The sequence below is a fragment of the Plectropomus leopardus genome, chromosome 12, assembly GCF_026936395.1.
Source record: "Plectropomus leopardus strain MGB_pleo_1.0 chromosome 12, ASM2693639v1, whole genome shotgun sequence".
Classification (NCBI taxonomy): domain Eukaryota; kingdom Metazoa; phylum Chordata; class Actinopteri; order Perciformes; family Serranidae; genus Plectropomus; species Plectropomus leopardus.
In genome coordinates, this window is record NC_142187.1 from 16573443 (window position 1) to 16592909 (window position 19467).

At 37.6% G+C, this 19467-nt stretch overlaps 1 protein-coding gene and 1 long non-coding RNA gene across 2 annotated transcripts in view; both read right to left on the bottom strand.

The window, feature by feature from the left end:
• Positions 1-448: 448 nt before the first annotated feature.
• LOC148188069 (uncharacterized) lies at positions 449-6960 on the bottom strand. Its single transcript, XR_015778130.1, has 3 exons — positions 6784-6960; positions 1932-2030; positions 449-576 (listed from the first exon to the last, which is right to left on the bottom strand). It is a non-coding gene; the product is annotated as an uncharacterized LOC148188069 (long non-coding RNA).
• A 4849-nt stretch (positions 6961-11809) lies between these two features.
• clstn2a (calsyntenin 2a) overlaps positions 11810-19467 on the bottom strand; it is a 203972-nt gene continuing 196314 nt past the window's right edge. The window contains exons 15-18 of the mRNA XM_088085388.1: positions 19048-19193; positions 18664-18784; positions 17254-17444; positions 11810-17106 (exon numbers count right to left, since the gene is read on the bottom strand). Coding sequence (XP_087941514.1) covers positions 16885-17106; positions 17254-17444; positions 18664-18784; positions 19048-19193 — 680 coding nt within the window. The 3' untranslated portion in view covers positions 11810-16884. The remainder of the gene's footprint in view (positions 17107-17253; positions 17445-18663; positions 18785-19047; positions 19194-19467) is intronic.

Genomic DNA, 19467 nt, shown 5'->3' on the forward strand with positions numbered 1-19467 from the left:
GTCCCAAAATCAACTGAAAACACTTCAAAACAGCATAAAATAGCGTGCCAAGAAACGCCATAGCATAGAATATTGCAAAAATTGCCCAAAACACCATAATATAACATGTTGAAAAAATGAGAAAAAAAAGCAATACCATACTATGGCAAAAAATGTCAAAATATTACGTCCCAAAATCAGCTGAAAACCGTATTAAATATCCTGCCAAGACACGCCATTGCAAAGTATGTTGCAAAAACAGCAAAAAACAATAATATAGTATGGCGAAAAAATTACCAAAAATTCAATACTATAGTATGATGAAAAATGTCAAAACATGACATGTCCCAAAAACAGCTGAGAACTGTATAAAATAGCGTGCCAAGATACGCCATAGCATAGAGTTTTGTAAAAATGGCCAAAAACACCATAATATAGTATGTTGAAAAAATGACCAAAAATGCATTACTATATTCATTTATTTATTCATCTTCCATAACTGTTTGTCCTCGTAAAGGTTACACGGGGGCTGGAGCCAGTCCCAGCTGTCATTGGATGAGAGGCGGGGTACACCCTGGACAGGTCACCAGACTATATCTACAATTTAATGTACATAATTGTTGTTAGTTGTGTCAGGAAAAACACAGGTGACTGACAGACTGACTAATCAGCTGTAAACATATCAACAGATCAGTTATCCACACCACCAGTGACATTCAGCTGCAAAGGAGATAAGAACTCGGCATTCACGAACCTGCAAAAATGTTGGATATTAGAGTGACACCACTGACCTAATATTGTTGAATATGTGATGAATATTCTTCAGGCAGAAATGACAAGGACTGTTTATAACAGAAGAAATACACACTGAATGTAATGAATGAATAACGAGAGAAAAAAATATGTATAAAAATGATTACTGTTAATATTTCTGTTGAATATTAAGTGTTTATAACAGAGGACACTGAATGTAATGAATAAAAAGGTCTGACAGAAGAGAAAAATCTAAAAGATTCATGTTTTTTCTGTAACGCTGTTAATGCTACTGTTGAAAATAACAAGAAATGATTGATTATTAGTAATTTTATTATTATTTTTTTTAATAAAGGGAAGTAAAATATATTAAGAAGATGTATGTTTGATTTTTGATAGTTGCCATTATAATGTACAATGTATTTTTATTACAAAAATGCCAGATGGGATCCACACCAGAGGCTAATGCAATTTGGGGGTCCTTGGCATGGCAGAGTCTGGACACTCCTGTGCTATGGTATGGCGTTTTTTGACATACTATACAATGACTTTAAAACACTCAAAATATTGACGTTTTGGACCGTTTTTTTTTTTTCAACATTCAATTCTACACACTGCTTCAACATGCTGTACCATGACTTTTTTCAACATTTGGAGCGATCACTTTTTTGGACATTTTTTTTTTTGGAAAAAAAACACTCACTTACAATATGAGACTATACTGTTAGTATGATGCTAGCTCTCAACCTCTTGACTGCAACCTCCACTGTTCCACGACCTCATTGTTCCTCCTGAATCGAGCTTCGACAATCAGTCGGAGCCTCCTTTCCAGCACCGTGGAGCAGACTTTCCAAGGGAGGCTGAGTAGAGTGATACCCCGATAATTGGAGCACACCCTCCGGTCCCCTTTTTCGAAAAGTGGAACCACTTTCCTTCTGCCACTCCTGAGGCACCATACATGACTTCCACACGACAATGAACAGGCTTGATTTGGTTTTGACCAATTATCTGTAACAAGTCCCATTTCCAGACTTGTTACAGATAATTGGTCTTCGACATTGCAAACTTTATCTTGAAATAAAACCTAAAAGATGTCTTGAGTTTGGCTTCCTTTGATATAGGAGTATATGAAATAAAGATGGTCAGTTTTACTTTAACATAACTACTGGCATAATTTATCCCCTAGCAGCTCAACTTACCTCTCATAAGGACAAGTCACCACCGCCGCCGCCCCAACCACAGCAGGGGCCCAGGACTCAGAACGACAACCCTTCACCTCAGCAGCACCTCTGTCCATCCTGGAGAAAGATGTTAATAAGATCTTAAGGAGACAGAACCCCCACAAAGCTGTCTCCTCCTCCACCATCATCCCTGTCCCCAATAAACCAGGACCACAGGACTCAATGACTACAAACCCGTCGCCTTGACCTCTGTGGTCCTTTGAGCGCCTTGTACTAGGGCTGCTCAAATATGGCAAAAATAATAATCCTGATTATTTTGATTGATATTGAAATCAACATTTTTTAACGATTATTTAACATGACTACTCACTGGCATTTAGAACATCATGCAGTTATTGAACATTAACTTTGGTGTTTATTTTTACACTGGATGTCCTTTAACTTTAAATACAAGTGAACTGAAAAACAATGAAAACCCTCTGGTGCAGCCATGGCTGTGTAACACATCTTGCACATTACTGTACTTTGTTCACATTCACATAATAATAAAACCTAACCCGACTAATATAATTTAACAATACATAACAGTTACTGTATCAATAACAGCAAAATAAATTTTGAATTGGGATCAATGATTGTTTCACTAGCTCAGGAGAGACTCAGCAGACAGACATTTCTCTATTACCTGTTTAGAACAAGCCCCGAGGAAGTGCGCCATCCTCTGAAGCAAAATTTACATAGTGGCCGAAAGTGGAACTACAGCGTCACGTGACGCACACTGGCCCAGAAAAACTTTTCCCCATATGTTAACATTGGGAAAGAGACCTCCTTAAATCACTGGATAAGTTTTTTTGAGACATGTTGACTTTTCAGAACGCATTTTTTTATAGTCATTATTAAAAACATTAAGTCCTAAAGACATAAAATGCGCTATTTTCCGAATCAAGATTTGGAATCCGCTGTTTCTCCAGACATAAAATGAATGCACATCGGACCCGCGGGACTCTACCGTGAGAGCGTGCATGTAACTCTAAGAGTTTCTGACATAGCACAGGCTTCGTACCGGCCGTAGTAATGTATATTTTTGCTGTAATTCGTCATTTTCTAATCACAATTCATCATTTTTAACATTTTACAACACATCCATACGCTGTTGGCTGTAAAGCTGTAATATGGAGGTCTTACTGTGTCTGTATCAGAGACCGTATATACAGTCTACGGTCTGTATTCAAACTACCGGTTATCAGTGAGCAGTGCGGAGCACTAGTGACAGTTACTAAAAGGTACTGAAAGTAGTATTTTTTAAAGTTGAGCTGTGTAATAAAACACGAGGCAACACCTTTCATTACCTTTTTACCAGCAGTCTTTCTCTCACTGCGCACGCTGTCTGGAAACAAAATAAGAAGTTTTCAAACAACCAGAGCGGCAGTGTGCTGTGGCTCTCTGTTTTAAACCCGTGCTGAAACTTCTGTCTGGACTTTGGGGGGATGTTGGAGCACCAGGAAAGGGTGCGCTTGATTTACAAAATAAAGACAATATAGGAGCAACATTGTTAGACTCATCATGCTTTACATAATTGTTTAATTATCTTGTTTTGAAAATCGAGGGAAGCCAAACTCTGAATCAAAATTAAAATCCAATGGGGCATCCGGTGGCTTAGTGGATTAAGCCAGCGCCCCATAAATAATGGCATTGTCCATGCCACAGTGGTCACAGGTTCAAGTCCAGCTCACAGCCCTTTGCTGCATGTCAGCCCCTCTCTCTCCCCCTTTCACACTGCTGATCTATCTCACTAATAAAGGCAAAAATGCCAAAAAAATTATCTTAGAAAAAAAAAAATTTAAATCCTACTTTGGACTGTCAGGCCTGAAACTCATCACGGACCCTCTCCTGGACCCCCTACAGAGCCAAAAGGTCTTTAGACAATGCTGTCATTCTGGCTCTCAACCTCATCCTTGAGCACCTGGACTCAGCAGGAACCTACACCAAGATCCTGTTTGTGGATTTCAGCCCTGCTTTTAACACAATAATCCCGGCTCTGCTAAAGGACAAGCTCTCCAAGCTGAACGTGCCTGATTCGAACCTTCAGGTGGATCACTTACTTCTTATCTGCCAGGAAGCAGCAGGTGTAGCTGGGGAAGCATGTTTCTGAGATTAAAACCATCAGCACCGGCTCCCCTCAAGGCTGCTTTCTTTCTCCTCTCCTCTTCTCCCTGTACACGAACAGCTGCGCCTTAAGTCAACAGTCCCTCAAGCTCCTCAAGTTCGGACAACACCACCCTCATTGGACTCATGTCTGGTGGGGATGACAGTAAAACTATCAAGGACACCCCCCCTTACTCAGACACTCTAAATAATTGAACACCACCTCCGACCTGCAAGAGAGTGGCTTACTAAAGAGGTAATGTGTCTTTTTCTTTTCTGAGTGATGGTTACCCAACAGTGTTTACTTTCACGGTTGACCAGACCAAGAGATAAACCCTCTACCACTCGGGCTAAGGGAGAGCTTCCGGTCTGTCCCCTCTTGGGTGATCCAGGGCACTGGCAGCTCTGGGAGTACCTCTGGTACTTCTCTCCCTTTGTGTTTTTGTGAGTTTTTATTTACTTGTGGTCAGTCAAAGCCAAGCAGCAAACTGCTTTTGTCCAGCAACCTGTTTCTTTTTTTCTTGTTTTTGCCTTTTAGCCATCACCAGATTCTCAGAAGGATTAAAATGAGAACACCCAGGGATTGTAATAAAAGGTTAAAACTGCTCGAGGCAGGCTTTATTCAAAGATAAAAATGTCAAAAGTGTAAATCAAAATCAGCAGTTACCTCACTCCCTTTTACAGGAGTTACATACATACATACCGTCTAACACAGATTCTAAGCAAGATAAGGTAAAGGCAAAAAAGCGCACACACAGTGATCTTTCGTTTTTCTTTATCTGTAGGACCGTCGTGTTATCACTCTCCACTCTCCGTCGCCCCTTCACATTTGGTTTCCTGCCAATAATTGCTCAAACGGCTGCTGCTGCTGCTGATTCATGAATATGTTAAACATGCTCATGAGCCAGGGAGGCCGTTTGCATGTTCATGAAGTGGTTCATCTCCCTCGGGGAGAATGAGCGGCTTGGATTAGGATCTGGGTGCGAATTTCCATTCTTGGCTGGTATCTCAAAAAAACATCAGTACTGTGGCCTCTAGCTCAGTGAATAGAGTGTTTGTCCTTTAAAGCGACCTGGGTTCAATTCCGGCTTGCGGCCATTTCCTGCGTGTCATCCCCGTTCTCTGCCCCCTTTTCTGTCACTCTACAACTGCACTGTAATAAAGGCAAGAAAAGCCAAACCCCCCCCCCAAAAAAAAACATCATTACCTGTTACCATTAAGGCTACGTTCTTTCTCCTCTCCTCTTCTCCCTGTATACAAACAGCTGCGCCTCAAGTCACCAGTCCATCAAGCTCCTAAAATTCACAGATAATACCACCCTCAATGAACTCATCTCCAGTGGGGACGGGCGGGAGGTTGACTATCTGGTGACCTGGGGCCTCATGTACAAAATATACTATGCTAAATACTATTCTTCTACTACTATACAAACTTATATTAAAAAGTCATAGTATAGCATAATTCAAAACAGCATAAAAGTCATAGTGTAGTATGTGGTCCAAAGCGGCTTAAAAAAGTCATAGTATATCATGTTGTCCAAAACAGCATAAAACATGCTATGGTAAAGCATGCTGTCGAAATTTCCATTAAAAAATTAAATGTATGATAGGTCATTTGAAAAAAGCATTAAAATATCAAGGTATAGTTAGTCTTTGAAAATAGCATAAAAAATACTTATTAAACTATATTCATATTATTATATAAATATCATAGCATGGTATGTTATCTAAAACAATATAAAAATGTTATTCTAAAGTATGTCAGTAGTATGCCATCAAATTTTTTATAAAAAGCCAGGATATATTATGTCATCAAAAATACAAATGTAGTGTTCCGTTATATATATATATATATATATATATATATATATATATATATATATATATATATATATATATGAGAGAGAGAGAGAGAGATAGAGGCTTGTGATATTGCCAGAAATCAACATGTTGGTGGTTTCCAATTTCTCATTAAAAATCCATTATCTACTGATACTGATGACATGCCAATATTATAATGCACCCCTTATAATGCCTACATTGCCAGGCCTTACTGTTGGCTATGATGCATCCAGTAACTCACATAAAATCACATCCTCACATAAATTTTTATCCTAGTTAAATCTATAGCAATGAATCATAATCTATAAGATCATCTGGTTGTAGTGTCACTGTCTTCTGAATCAAAGTCAGACAAAAGTTGAGTAAAAGTTGTAAAAAATATAAAAGTATAAAAGTTGCCTACTATATATTTACCTTGAGTAAATGTACTGAAATGTAGCTCAATCAACCACTGAAGTCCACTCTATGCAAATCAACACAAAAGCATCATAATGCATATTCTGGAAAACATCCATCACAAACTCAGTTTAGCACAACAAAATCCTTTTTCATGGCAGACATTTTGACTTAAAAAAACACGTGAAAGTAATTTATTAAACCATGCCTCAGTTCATCAAGTGTCACAGCAAACCATGTCAGACTAAAACATTACATTTGTGCTGCTTTTCTCTGACAGCCGAGTCTGCTGTGAAAAGGGTCTATAAACAAATGCAGCGAGGCAGACAGCTACAACAGAGAAGAAACTCGGACACTTGAGTTTTCACATGTAGATTTACAGGTCAGCAAACCACCAGCAGTCTTAATGTCAGCATACAGTCACAGCAAACGCATCAGGTCACAATATGAAGAAGAAAAACAACAAACAAACAGTGATTTTTGCCTACCTTTGTGAAGTGAAGAGATGAAACTTTGAACTTTCGGCGGAGAATAAATCCTTTCAAAACTTGACGTGCGACTTTTGGCACATAAACATGTTTATTTCCTCCCAAAATTATTGCTGAAGTAACACCGTTGAATTGTTTGCGGACTGGAGCGGATGCCACATGAACAGTCGCAGGTGTTTCCGGTGATGTTTTCAGGTGAACAGCGCAGCGCGTGGCTGGTTTAAGCATCCCGCATCAGAGGGTGCGTTTGATTTCCTTTTTTTCCCCGAGTCCCTCCATTTATTCCTCTACCTTCTATTGTTTTCTCTTTCGGCTCCCAGTCTTAAAATGTATATGTATGTATCTAAAATAGAAAGTATTATTGTAAAAATAAATAAATAAATAAATAAAATTTATAACTAAAGATAACCCAGAAAGCTTTACAGATGACAGGTAAAACATATGAAGCAAATAGTGAAAACAAGAACTGAAAATAACATAGAATACATGGCAATGAAGGCAAACAATCCTCCAGATTTGGAGGGTTTGGGGTTGTCATGGTATTTAAAATTAGGGTTGCTCCTTGGAAGTCAGACACCACTCAGTCAACTGAAATTACTTCATGTCAAGCAGTTGATTATTTATTTATTTATTTAATCATTTTGCTTGCAGTGTACTTCTGCGGACATTTTGGCCCCCAGATTTTGCTGCAGACTGAGCGCTCTTGACTTTCATGCTAGTTTGGAACAGGGAGCTGCAGATATGCAGGCAGCGACTCAGAGGAAGAGAGACACTAAGGCCCAGAAATAACATTATTTTCTCTCTTGTGCTGGAAGTGGTGAATTTACAGCACACGTAAAACTAAAAAAGACACAGTCTCTGACTTCTGTTTGATATCTACTGTCTGCTAAAAGCACTGTTTATTATATTAACATCCAGCTGGGCCCCGTTCTATATGAAAAAAACAACAACAACAAAACAACACAACTAATCGAATATTCATGTATAACAGCTAAATCCGATTCAGTTTGGTACAGCCGTATTTAAAATATATACAAAATACAACCATTTAAAGTTGAATGTCCCGCCCCTAAGTCAAATAAAAAACTCTCAGTGCCAAAAAAAATATCCAAAGTGCCTCCCAGTTTGCATCAATTTGTCCCCTCCCAAAAATACAGCAATAAAAAGCAATAAAACAAGTAAAAACTGATTTAAAAGAAAATGAAGTAAAAGCAATGAACAGTTTTTACCCCTGATTTGGAAGTCCCCAGCATTAAGTTCTTAGTTCTTGCAGCATTTTGTTCCACATTTCTGCAGTGTAGAGGCTAAAAGCAGCTTCAGCATGCTTAGTTTTTGTTCTGGAAACAAACAGTAATGTATCAGTTGACCTGAGAGGTCTGCAGGGTTCATACTGGGTCAGGAGATCTGACAAATATCTTAGACCAAAACCATTAAAATTCTGCAGGACACTCATAAAATACAAGATATCAGAAATAAATGTGTGTTGCCGTTGATTACTATTTCAGTCTTGAGTTAAACTCTGGTTTAATGAAGTGATTTCACTTTAACAGGCACAATTGTAGCAAAGGATTATGGTGAAAAATAAAACTTCAGTGGACAGACATCTCTGAGTGAAATTGTTTGAATGGGAAGGTAGTTGCTGAAAAAGCATCTGTGTGCAAAAAAAGAAAGAAAGGGAAGCACAAGACAAGCCTTACCACCTAAAAACAAACTGCACTCTGCGTATTTTGAAGCTTATTGCAAACTAAAACGCTTAACAAACTCAATAGCAATTAATCGTATTCTTGCCAGTCTAAGGCACTCTGTATTTTTCTGCAGCAACCATTAGAGTGTTATTGAACATGTGGTGCTCATCAGTTAAAAAGGCACATTAAGCTACTAATTAGGCGATTGTATTTCTTCATCCTCAGGGACCTGCTGGCTGGGTGGAGAAATGAATCGTCAGCACTGCTGTGAGCGGAAAGCAGAGCTGCAACACTTCATCTACACAAGCTCTGGACGTTCAATAGACCGACTCAATTAAAAGCTTAGAGGGATTGAATGAAAATCTATATACTGAGGTTTATACAACACAAGGCTTTTTGACTTCTTAAAGTGTCAAACAGAACACTTTTATTTCTGAGATTCAATTCCAGTAAATATTGTTTCTTTCAGCACGTGAAACAAATGTAGTTATGTAAAAAATGAAAGGCATTAAGTAGTATATCCTCTGGAAGATAACAACAAATCAAGTATAATTCAAAGGTGAAACAACGACATTTGTTTTGATTGCAAGATCTGCCATCTTCCACAAACTAACTTGTAACAAGATTAGATGGTGAAAGACTTGCTAGTGTTGGAAAGTAGCTAACTAAGTAAACTTACTCAAGTACTGTACTTATGTACAATTTTGAGTTTTTTGTACTTCACTTGAGTATTTCCATTTTATGCAGTTTTATACTTCTGTTCCACTAAACTGTAGGCAAATATTGTATTTTTTACTCCATTACTTTTATTTGACAGCTTTAGCAAATTTAGATTATTGATACTAAAAACACAAGGTCATATGTTAGAATTCATTATTGTAGATTAAACTACACAGCATTAGAGAAATTATTAAAATTAGCTACACCTACTATCTCAAACAATTATCTGATGAAAACATCAATACATCAATAATTATAATCCAATAATACAATATATATGATTCTGACATGTTTCATGCTGCATCATAAGTACTTTTACTTTACTTTAAGTATATTTCAGTGCGAATACTATTGTACTTAAAGTTAAGAGTTTGAACACGGGACTTTTACTTGTAAGTATTTTTACACTGTAGTATTGCTTCTTTCATTTAAAGGAATACAGACAAAATGATCATTTGTATAACAAATAGTCGGACTGTGTTACCTTTAATTCATGGGAAAAAAGTGTTTTTCTCACATGCCAACACAGAAAATGGTAAACATATTGATTTATTGATTGATTTGGGACCAAATTTAACAACAGCAAAACAGGACCCGTATATTAAGAGATCTGTGTATAACCCATCACATAATCCATGCAGTTTAAACCAAGTCTGATTTATGCAGTTGTGTGCTTAGTATTTCCCATGCATGTGCATTTTTGCCTAAGTGTGAGTGTTGGATTCTGGCTTTGAAGAGAGCACCTTTCAGTTCAGTTTTAAGTAGCATGGTTTAAAAGCTAAAACACATGTGCTTAGGGCTGAGCATACAGCTGGATAAATGACTTTTAGTGCAAGAGTTGGGTGTTTTCTGTGGGAGCATGTGAGAAAAATTAAGTGTTTTTTGGCTTGTTTTTTTTTTCAGTGTAGCATGGCATGATTGATTTACAAACTGTCATTTTGTTGGTGAAGTGCTCCTTTAAAGTAAAAGTTCTAAATACTTCTTCCATGGCTGCAGAGTAATTGCTTTCACTTATCTTATTTTTTTGTTGTTGTGTCAGAATGTATTATTTTTTGGCTCAGTTTACTCTTAATGTTTCCTTCCACCAGCAGAGATCAGTAAAACTCCACAACGGAGTTGGACCTTGTTGGATCTGCTGTATATCTGTACTAAAAAAACAGAGAGATGAGTTGGTGTTACAATCATCTCATCCTAATTAGAAAGCTATACATATCAATAAAAGAATCAGTTTGCTATTTGTGTGTGTTTTTTTGCCACTGAGGACCAGTTGTCACTGATGATCGTACATTTTAAAACGGGGCTTGTTTACAAACATTTTCATTGACTCCTGTTAAAGTTCTCATTTTCAAACAAACAAACAATATATTATATTCATATTTCTTTGTTTGTCAGACCTCATAGCAGCCACATCGCCCTGATAAATGATCCAGACTCCCAGAGTGGATTATAAATTGGTTTCTTCGTGGCCGCGTTCAGCACACTGTTGCAAAATGTTACATCATTAAATGTGTGTCAGTGTGTATTTTTACCACCACATTCACTGATTTCTACGCCGGGACTGGAGAAGATTTTAAAAACATATTTTTCAGTTGGTCCTCACTGTGGGCCTCTCTCTGTCATCTTCATCATCGTCTCTTTTTTTGGTTAGTGTTCATCATTGTTGATCTGACACTAAACTCAATATAAATACTGATATCTCAAAATTTTGGCTAAAAAAACTAAAAAAAAAAAAAGTATAATTAGACAGCAACCTTTTTCACTTGCATTTACGCCTGTTTATTTACTTTTATCAGTTTAGTTTGTTCTGTGAAGAATAAATTACTCTTACTGTACATCTTTCCTTGATAATATAATAAAAAAACATCAATTACATAACACCAATAAATATTATACATAAAAGGTTCAAACTAGGGAATTTATTTTCTTTAAATTCAAAAAATAAAATATGAAAACAGAGAAAAAAGAGGCATCGTTTGATCCAAAGGTCAGAATATCTGACTTCTAGCTCCTCAATAGCTTACTATTGGCATGTTTCTGGAATCTTTAGTTTAAAAACTACAATGTGTGATATTATTTGTGGGTTAGCGGTGACCCCCTGGAGTCTCTGCTGGTTGCCTAGAAACCCCACAGCACTGACAAAGAAAGAAAAAGAAAAAAGAAAAACAGAAAGTAAAAAGAAAAAACAAGGAAATGACTAAAAAATATGCTTGAAAGTCATAATAATTGTGAAACATAATTTTAAATATGTAATTATGATAAAGCCGCATTAACCGGTGTTCAATTGTACAACACCTCTGACACGATAATGTTTGAGCACGCATTCCTCGTATATTGTAGTAAAAAACTCATTACTGTTCATATTCTGCCTTTTTTTTGGCTCAGCCATTAAGTCCCGTTAATCACCCCCTTCTTTCTATGTGAGCTTGTTATGTAAACAAAAGAAACACCCAGTCAGCTTACTGCAACATGGGATGAATTCAGGCAGCTGTCAAACATTTACAGTGACAGCTTTTATTAATTATGTAAGTCTCTCAGTTTGCCGACACACACACACACACACACACACACACACACACACACACACACACGTCAGATGCAAAAACAAGAAGAAGCGAGCTATGTAGAGTCTAAAACAAGTCTTTATTGGTCAATATACAGAAAGCAGTGGGATGACCACTAAAGAGAGAGGAATCCCAACCATTTTGTTTACAAAAAGAAAAAGAAACGGATATATAAAATAACTGTCTTGAACATTTTTACAGGGTTTGTTTTTATATGTAAAAGAATCTTTTTCTCTTTAATCCTTCAGAAGCACAATATGACAAAGGGGGGGACGGGGGAGACGAGGCAGTTGTTTCACAATGATGACATCACAATCACAGGTGCGTAAAGGCCAACAGAGGGAGGGACGGGCGAACAGCATCAGCTAAAGAGCTCAGAGGGAGTAATAGTGTCACTGATACTGTTCGGACATGATTAACAGGTGAGAGGTGATTTCTCGGAGTAGAAATGGGAATGTCAAAGGAGTTACTTTAGGATAATTTAAATGTCGACAAATTTGTGGGATTTAAATTTGTCTGAGCAAGTTGACTTAATATGAAATAACGATGGCACAAGGTGGAGTTAATATCAATGAAGTTTCCACCTCTGCTTGTAGTTGTGGTGAAGTTGTGCAGGAGTGGCAACTTATTAAGACTGCTGAGATAAACAATCACTCTTTTCTCCAGCATTTAGCTCTTTTGGTCTTCACCTGACTGTTAAGAGGCACTCCAGCAATTTGACGACTTCAGTTCAGTTTACTCATCAAAAGCAGCTCTACTCCTTAAATTAAAATATGATGTAAGTCTGAGAAAATAACCTTGGTGATGTAATCAGAGTTATCTTTGCCCGGACATGAGACAAACTTTGAACAGAAATCCTGCATTAGTCACCAGAGGCATTGAGTTCAAAAAGACCTGGAGCTGGTTTCATAAAGACATTTTAGGAAGGTGATCTATAGTCTTTGGCCAGTCTTAATTTTCCTCTCAGATGAATCTAACAGAGTTGCTAAAAATATTGATTTATCAATACATATCGATTCTGAATATATCGGCATTATGTTTTTGTTTTGAGGGTTGATTTTTGCATCAATAGATACCAAAAAAGGGGGTTAGTTTATCTCCTTTACAGTATAACTAATTGTATTTCAAGAGTAAAACTGTCCAAACAATGTTTTGTTATTTTGAAGACATCTGGTGCATGTACTCTTTGCTTCTCCACTGCTGTTTTTGGTGTTGTGTGCAACAGCATGCACGTTACACACATGCAGCTCACCAGCAGACTCTAGAGACTTTAGAGAGGTTCAGGCGAGAAATATGCAAGTATAGAGTCCTAAAATAAACATTTCAAAAACAAGTCAAATCGGATCTTGGTTAATATTACATTTTCAGATGGTAGTTTTGCGTTGTTGGCTGTTACTTCAACAGATTGATTATTCATCTTATAAATCATGACACACTGCTCTGCCCTTCATGAAAGTTTGTAAGCCACTTTAAATAGTAAAAAGTGTTGGTAAGGGTTTCAGTATTGTTTTATTTTGTATCAGACCAAAACCATGTTTTGAAGTGTAGTCCACCCCTAAAAGCTGTGCGTTCTCGCTTTGTCTTATTGTTAATTTTTACTGCACCTGTTCTGCTGTTCTCTGCTACTAACCAATAAAAGAAAAGTCATTGTTGTCTTGTTATAGCCTTGTTATATTTATCTTTTTTATCTTACAAATTTTAACTTGTAGAACCTAAACATTTTTCAAGGTATTGAATCAAAGTTAAAAACATGTCAGTATTGTGCCAACACTATAGTGTAATGCAAGATAGACAGTTTCAAAAAAATAAAGAAAGACTTATTTCGACCTTGAAAATTAGCCACACTATCCTCAGGCTAGCTTGGGTCTCAGAACTATGTTTCCATGGTAACAGGCAGTGACACCTGCAAATCAGATACACAGTGTGAAAAAAAGAGAAGCTGGCTCATAATGTGTGGTTTGCTAACAACGCTGTGGGGAGAGTAACGAGAAGGGAAAGAGTTTTTAGGGTCTGCAGCAGTGAGAAGACTGTCAGTCAATTTCTTTTTGCCCAGAGAAGCTCTCCTGAGTCTGACTGATGAGTCAGCAGAAATACTGAGCCCTGTCACGTTATGAAATCTCAGCATCTCAGCTCCGCTGAAGGTCTGTGCTGTTTGAGGATTTTACACTACTAAAGCTTTTTGTGTTGTTACACACATGATTTTTTCCCCCAGAAAGCTCTGTAAGCATAGAAAGTGAAATATCTGACATTTAGAAGAATGAGGTTTTAATGACTTTTGATGAAATCTCTATGACACATTGGTTATTCTTCCACTTTTATCCTTCAAATAAATCTTTACTAAGAACTGCAGCAGTAATGGTTCGATTTCATTAACTGGTTTGCATCTGCTTGTAATGAGACTTCAGTTTCCAAACCTGAAGCTCGGAGGGCGGACTTAAAAGACATTTCTAAATATAATAGGAACACAGCCTGTGAAGAAGCTCAGACACAACCAGCCTACACTAATTTAAAACTACAATTGGTTGATGCAGACTTATGTCAAATGAATATATACAGTATACCTAACATGTTTAAATATAATGAGGCTCAAGGGACAGTTACACATTGTGATAAAATTCTGGGGAGAGGAGATCAGTCAAATCATGATCATGTTTTTCCGCTAATATTCAACTAGAATCCAAGATATTACATCTGTATCTACCAGACCTCAACCTGAGAACAAAAGAATATGAATTTATTGATTTTGCTTTTGCAGGCAAAATGAATGAGCTTTTAATTGAAAGAAAAAAAAAAAGCATTTTCAATTGGTGCTTGGATCAAGACTGTGGCACGGAGTATGTCAACATAGAGTATAACATACACTTTGAAAAACAAATGAGGTGGTTATGAGGAAATTTGGAATCCATCTAATGATTTTATAAAAAAGTGGGGATGAATGTGTAGCAGAGCTTCTACAGCAGGAAGCATATATTTTGTTAGTGCTATTAAATTGTATGATTAATATTGTCATATCCTTAAGCTGATTTTTGCTCTAAATGCAAAAGTCATGGTAAGAAAGACAAAAAACGAATTAAAACAATAATGACATAACTTTCTCGAGAATATACATGATACAGATGCTTCCACCCAAAATTTATATCCATTTAACTCTGAGCTTTCATAATCTAGTGTTTGCTAATCAGAACTGAACACAGGAAAAACTATAACTAAGACTGTACTCCATAGCATGTTAAATATGCTGTATTGTTAACTTTAAGCTAATATATATTGTTATTATTGTTTGCTGTTTTGTAAGATTTTATTTTTAATTTTAAAAGGTTTGTGTATTGGTTATCTGTTTATTTTAACTGTTTTAGGTTTGCTTATGATTGTTTTTGTCTTGTTTCATGCTCTGCAAGGCTGAAAATGAGGGTCTCCCTCAATTGAAATCCCGAGTCTAAAATACAGGTTTTAATGAATAAAGAAGGCAAACATTTTCTGTTGCAGTGCGCGGATACAAGATGCTCAGTCAGCAACAAAAAAGGGATGGAATTTACCCAGAATTCATAGCAGATTAGTCTTGATTAAGATAATCAAGAACTTTATAAAGAGGATGAATTTAGACGTTTATCTGAAGTCTGATTGTTAGTTTGATCTAAGCCACAGTCAAAGTCGATCTTTGTGAAAGCAGCTCCTGTGCTTTTGCCAGGCAGGTCTAAGAAGCGATGCTTCTGAGGTGCATTATGGGAAGTGTAGGATCCAGTATTTTTGAAATTCACCCTTAACTAGGCACTAAATGAAAGATGTCTCTGCCTCTATTGCAACTGTGTCTTTTTAAAAAATCTGTCTCTCCTAAGTCCCCCAAACATTTTGGAAGGTCAGCAGTAAATTGCTGGAGTGCCCCTGTTTCTGTGTACTGGTCCTTTAGACTGGGCCCATAATTGCATAGAGGGCTCCCTTTGCCATGGAATTAAAAACAACGGAAAGACGGATATCAGTAGAATCATCATCTCTGTATCTGTGTAAGTTCATCAGCCGAAAAAAGAAAGATAACTGATCTAACCCTAAACAGTAAGAGCTACAATAGGCCACAGTACGGATAGATTTGGTACACAGACAGATGCAAACAAACAGCTGTTTTGGTTCCACGAGTACTTCAGCTACAATCAACTCTTCCCATCAGCTCAGTAGCTAAAGGGCAAAATAATCATTTTAGCTTTGAAATACTTTGAAGAAACCAAAGGTGAAAGATATCAAACAGGTAATACGTCTGTTTCCTCTATAAATTCAGGACAAATGTGGAATGTTTATGAGAGATAACATACCCAGGATGCTGTTTCTCTTTAGTGTCCAGGCCACAGAACCACAGCACTGTGATGTACTCAGAGAAACTCAGCACTGATCACACAGACAAAGAGTTTTCAGTTAAAGATGAGAAAAGAGGAAATACACCGAGTGACAGCACAGCTATGTTATACCTACTATATAGGCCAAAGGAATTCTATTTAAAAATGTTTATGGATATGTTAACTAATGAATATGTGTATGGATACATCTCACAGATCAGCATCTTGCAGACAATCTGTTTAAAACAATCAAAAAGTAATCTGAGGACACGTGTAATTGCACATGTTAAAAGTTGGGATGAAAGCCGACATTATCTTTGCGTTAATGGAGAGAATTTGTGTCGCTATATTCAAGAGTTTGATCCAATTTTATCAGCTAATTCTGCACATGTAATGAGAAGACTGTGCTCGTTTGATATCCATCATCATATATTTTGCTTCATTGACTGTGATGTGAATAATAATGTACATACAGACAATGTTTATCAGCACTGCGGGACTGCAGCTGATTCTGTAGTTCTGACTTTGTCCAGCAGAGGGAGATGTGTCATTAAAAATGACAGCGTGGGAAGATTCAGTGTTTTTTTTTCCAGCAACAGATTATAAATGATTTTATCAGAGATTTTGCTTCTGTGTGCTTGTGTGTGTGTGTGTGTGTGTGTGTGTGTGTGTGTGTGTGTGTGTGTGTGTGTGTGAAAAACATGTAGTGAGCGTGAGGGAATGTCTGCATGTGTGTGTGTGTGTCTGATAGAAGGAGACAAACATGTTAAGAGTATTTTTATGTGCAGGTGTGTGTTTTTATTTGTGTGGTCAGTATGTTAGGGAGGAACTGTCCCACTCTAGTTTTCCCTTCTGCTTCCTCTCTTTCACCTCTTCTTTCTCATCTTCTTCTCCGCCCTCCTCATCTCCGTCGCTGTTGTCTGACTCGGCACTTGTCATTCCTCCCACCTGCTCCTCTTCCTCTTCTTCTTCCTCCTCTTCATGTTCCTCTTCTTTTACCTCCTCATCATGCTCCTGAGCTCCTCTTATGTTCTACAAAACAAAGCATGATTTAGTAAAGGTCACTAAAGATCATAAATCCAGTTTACAGCGGCAACAAATGTTACAGAGTCGTTTCTAAGATAAATCATCTCGATGATCCTCTAATGCCTAAAAACTGAAAGGAAAATGTCATCCAACCTCCATGGGGTTGACAGTGATGGTGAGTGCAGAGTTATCCCAGTCTTCCTCTGTGTCTTTGACCTCATCCTCATCTTCTCTGGACCCCTCCTGATGTGTGGCGTGGATCCTGTACACGCCGATCACCACAATTACCACCAGGGCGGCGATACAAACCACAATAACTACTGTGGCTGCTGGAGGTGCTGGTCCTGGAGAAGAGATGCAAAAGAATAGAGGTGAGGATTCAATGTAAACTTCTCTTGGTTAGAATTATTTTAGTGTTCATTTTTTTCCTCAGGATCCGAAAAATTTGCACAGGTTTCCTAATCTCCAAAACAAACAAACCCAGTAATTAACACTAGTAAAAACACTGAGCAAAGCAGTTTTACATTACAAATCAATGTTTCTTCAAAGTGTTCATCTGTTTTCTCTGATAACTTATAGAGTGCTCACATTATTTCTGATCCAGGTTTTTACAAATCAGTATTACTGTGATGTTGTTCGTCATGGCAGAGACAGGCCTATAGCTCAGCACCTGTTAATATGTGCTCAACTTTTTTCTCTGATAAGTAAAGATGAAAAAAGATGCTTTTACCAGAAGCCAAGTTATTCACAGAGGTGTCCTCCTCTCCAAAACAAACGGACCAGATGATTTAACCGCTAAAAATGCTGAACAAAGTAATTTCACATTCCAAATCAATGTTTTTGCTGATGCTTTTGTCACAGATGGGCAAATAACTACAGTGGCCAACACGAAAACACAAATAGCCAGTGTCCTTTTTTCAGTTTACTATTCACTAAAGAAAACATACTTATTATATCATATTCCATTTCTGCCAATATATCTCCCTACATCCTCCACACTGGACTTCTAATGTGGAAATGTTACATATTGTACTATAAATAGAAACTCCTCTCTTTACTCGTCTTATTTTTGTTGTTTTGACCTTCATTCTTTTCACTTACAACATTATACTCTAAAGTTTAATGTTGAGATATGGAGATGCACCACTTCAGTTAGACAATGTGCTTCACAGCTGAGTATCTTCAGTTTAATCATCTTACCATAAAAAGAAAAGGAAAAGAAGGTGCACGAATAGATGCTGCAATATAATCATGCATTGCAGTGTGGAAGTGGAAGTAAGAGCAGAACAGTAGGCCCTAACTGAACATGCAGAAAGGAAATCTAACAGAGGTTTGCATGCATGGGCTGTCAGGATAGCTGCTAATGTTTAGCTTTGTTTTCATTTCCAAATAATCTGATTAACAGAAACAGCTGCTTCGGGTTGGTGGTATCTGGTGTTTGGTTTGGGGAATAAAGATTTTAGCTGACAGCTGGAATAGGATAAGCACATGAATAACCAGTTAAAAAATCTTCTGCAGGAAATTTTCACCAAAGAATATATTTTAATGACATTTATGGCTTACCTGACATGTGTGAGTTGAGAGTGTGTATCATGAGTGGGTGATGGACGGGTCTCATGTACTGAGGTTGGGCAGCCATATGATTGACATGTTCCACGGGTGCTGAGTGGTGAAGAACACTGACCTACAGAGGCGGGACAGAGAGCATTATCCTCAGGAAAAAGAAAGTACAACAACAAAAACAAGAAAATAAAAAAGATGATGTAAGACAATGTGGCGTGAAAGAAACTAAGTGAGCAGGAGAAAGATTGAAGCCAAGATAAAAGCAAATGGAGAAAAGAAACAGATAAATGACAGATGGCAGGGACTAGATAAACAGTCCATAGCATGAAGGGAAGACAAGAGTGAAAAAGTTCAAATAAGGAGATTTTAAGACATCAAACTGACCTCCAAGTTGAACTCATTGCTGGTGTAACGTCCGTTAAGTTCAGAGCAGGTGAGTCTGAACCTTCGCTCGCTGACGGTGGCAGGTCGCCAGTTCCTGTAGCGCACCTGTCGCAGCGCTTGCTCATAGTGGGCCATGGAGTCCACACCTTGCAGGAAAAACATGTTATACTAAAATATGTCATGTAGCGCTGTGCATCAGTTTATAACTGTAATATGATATGACAGGAGATTTTAGGGACCTTTACAGCTGTCTCACTCTATAAAGAGTGAATGTTCATCTCATTTCTGTATAAAGGGCAAGCCATTTTAGGGGTATTCTTTACAATTTGAAGCTGCAAAGATGGTGCTTTACAGACGTCCTCCCACCACAGAGCATTAGTGCTACAAATCATTCCTCTTAACACAGCGTTAGCCCCGCCT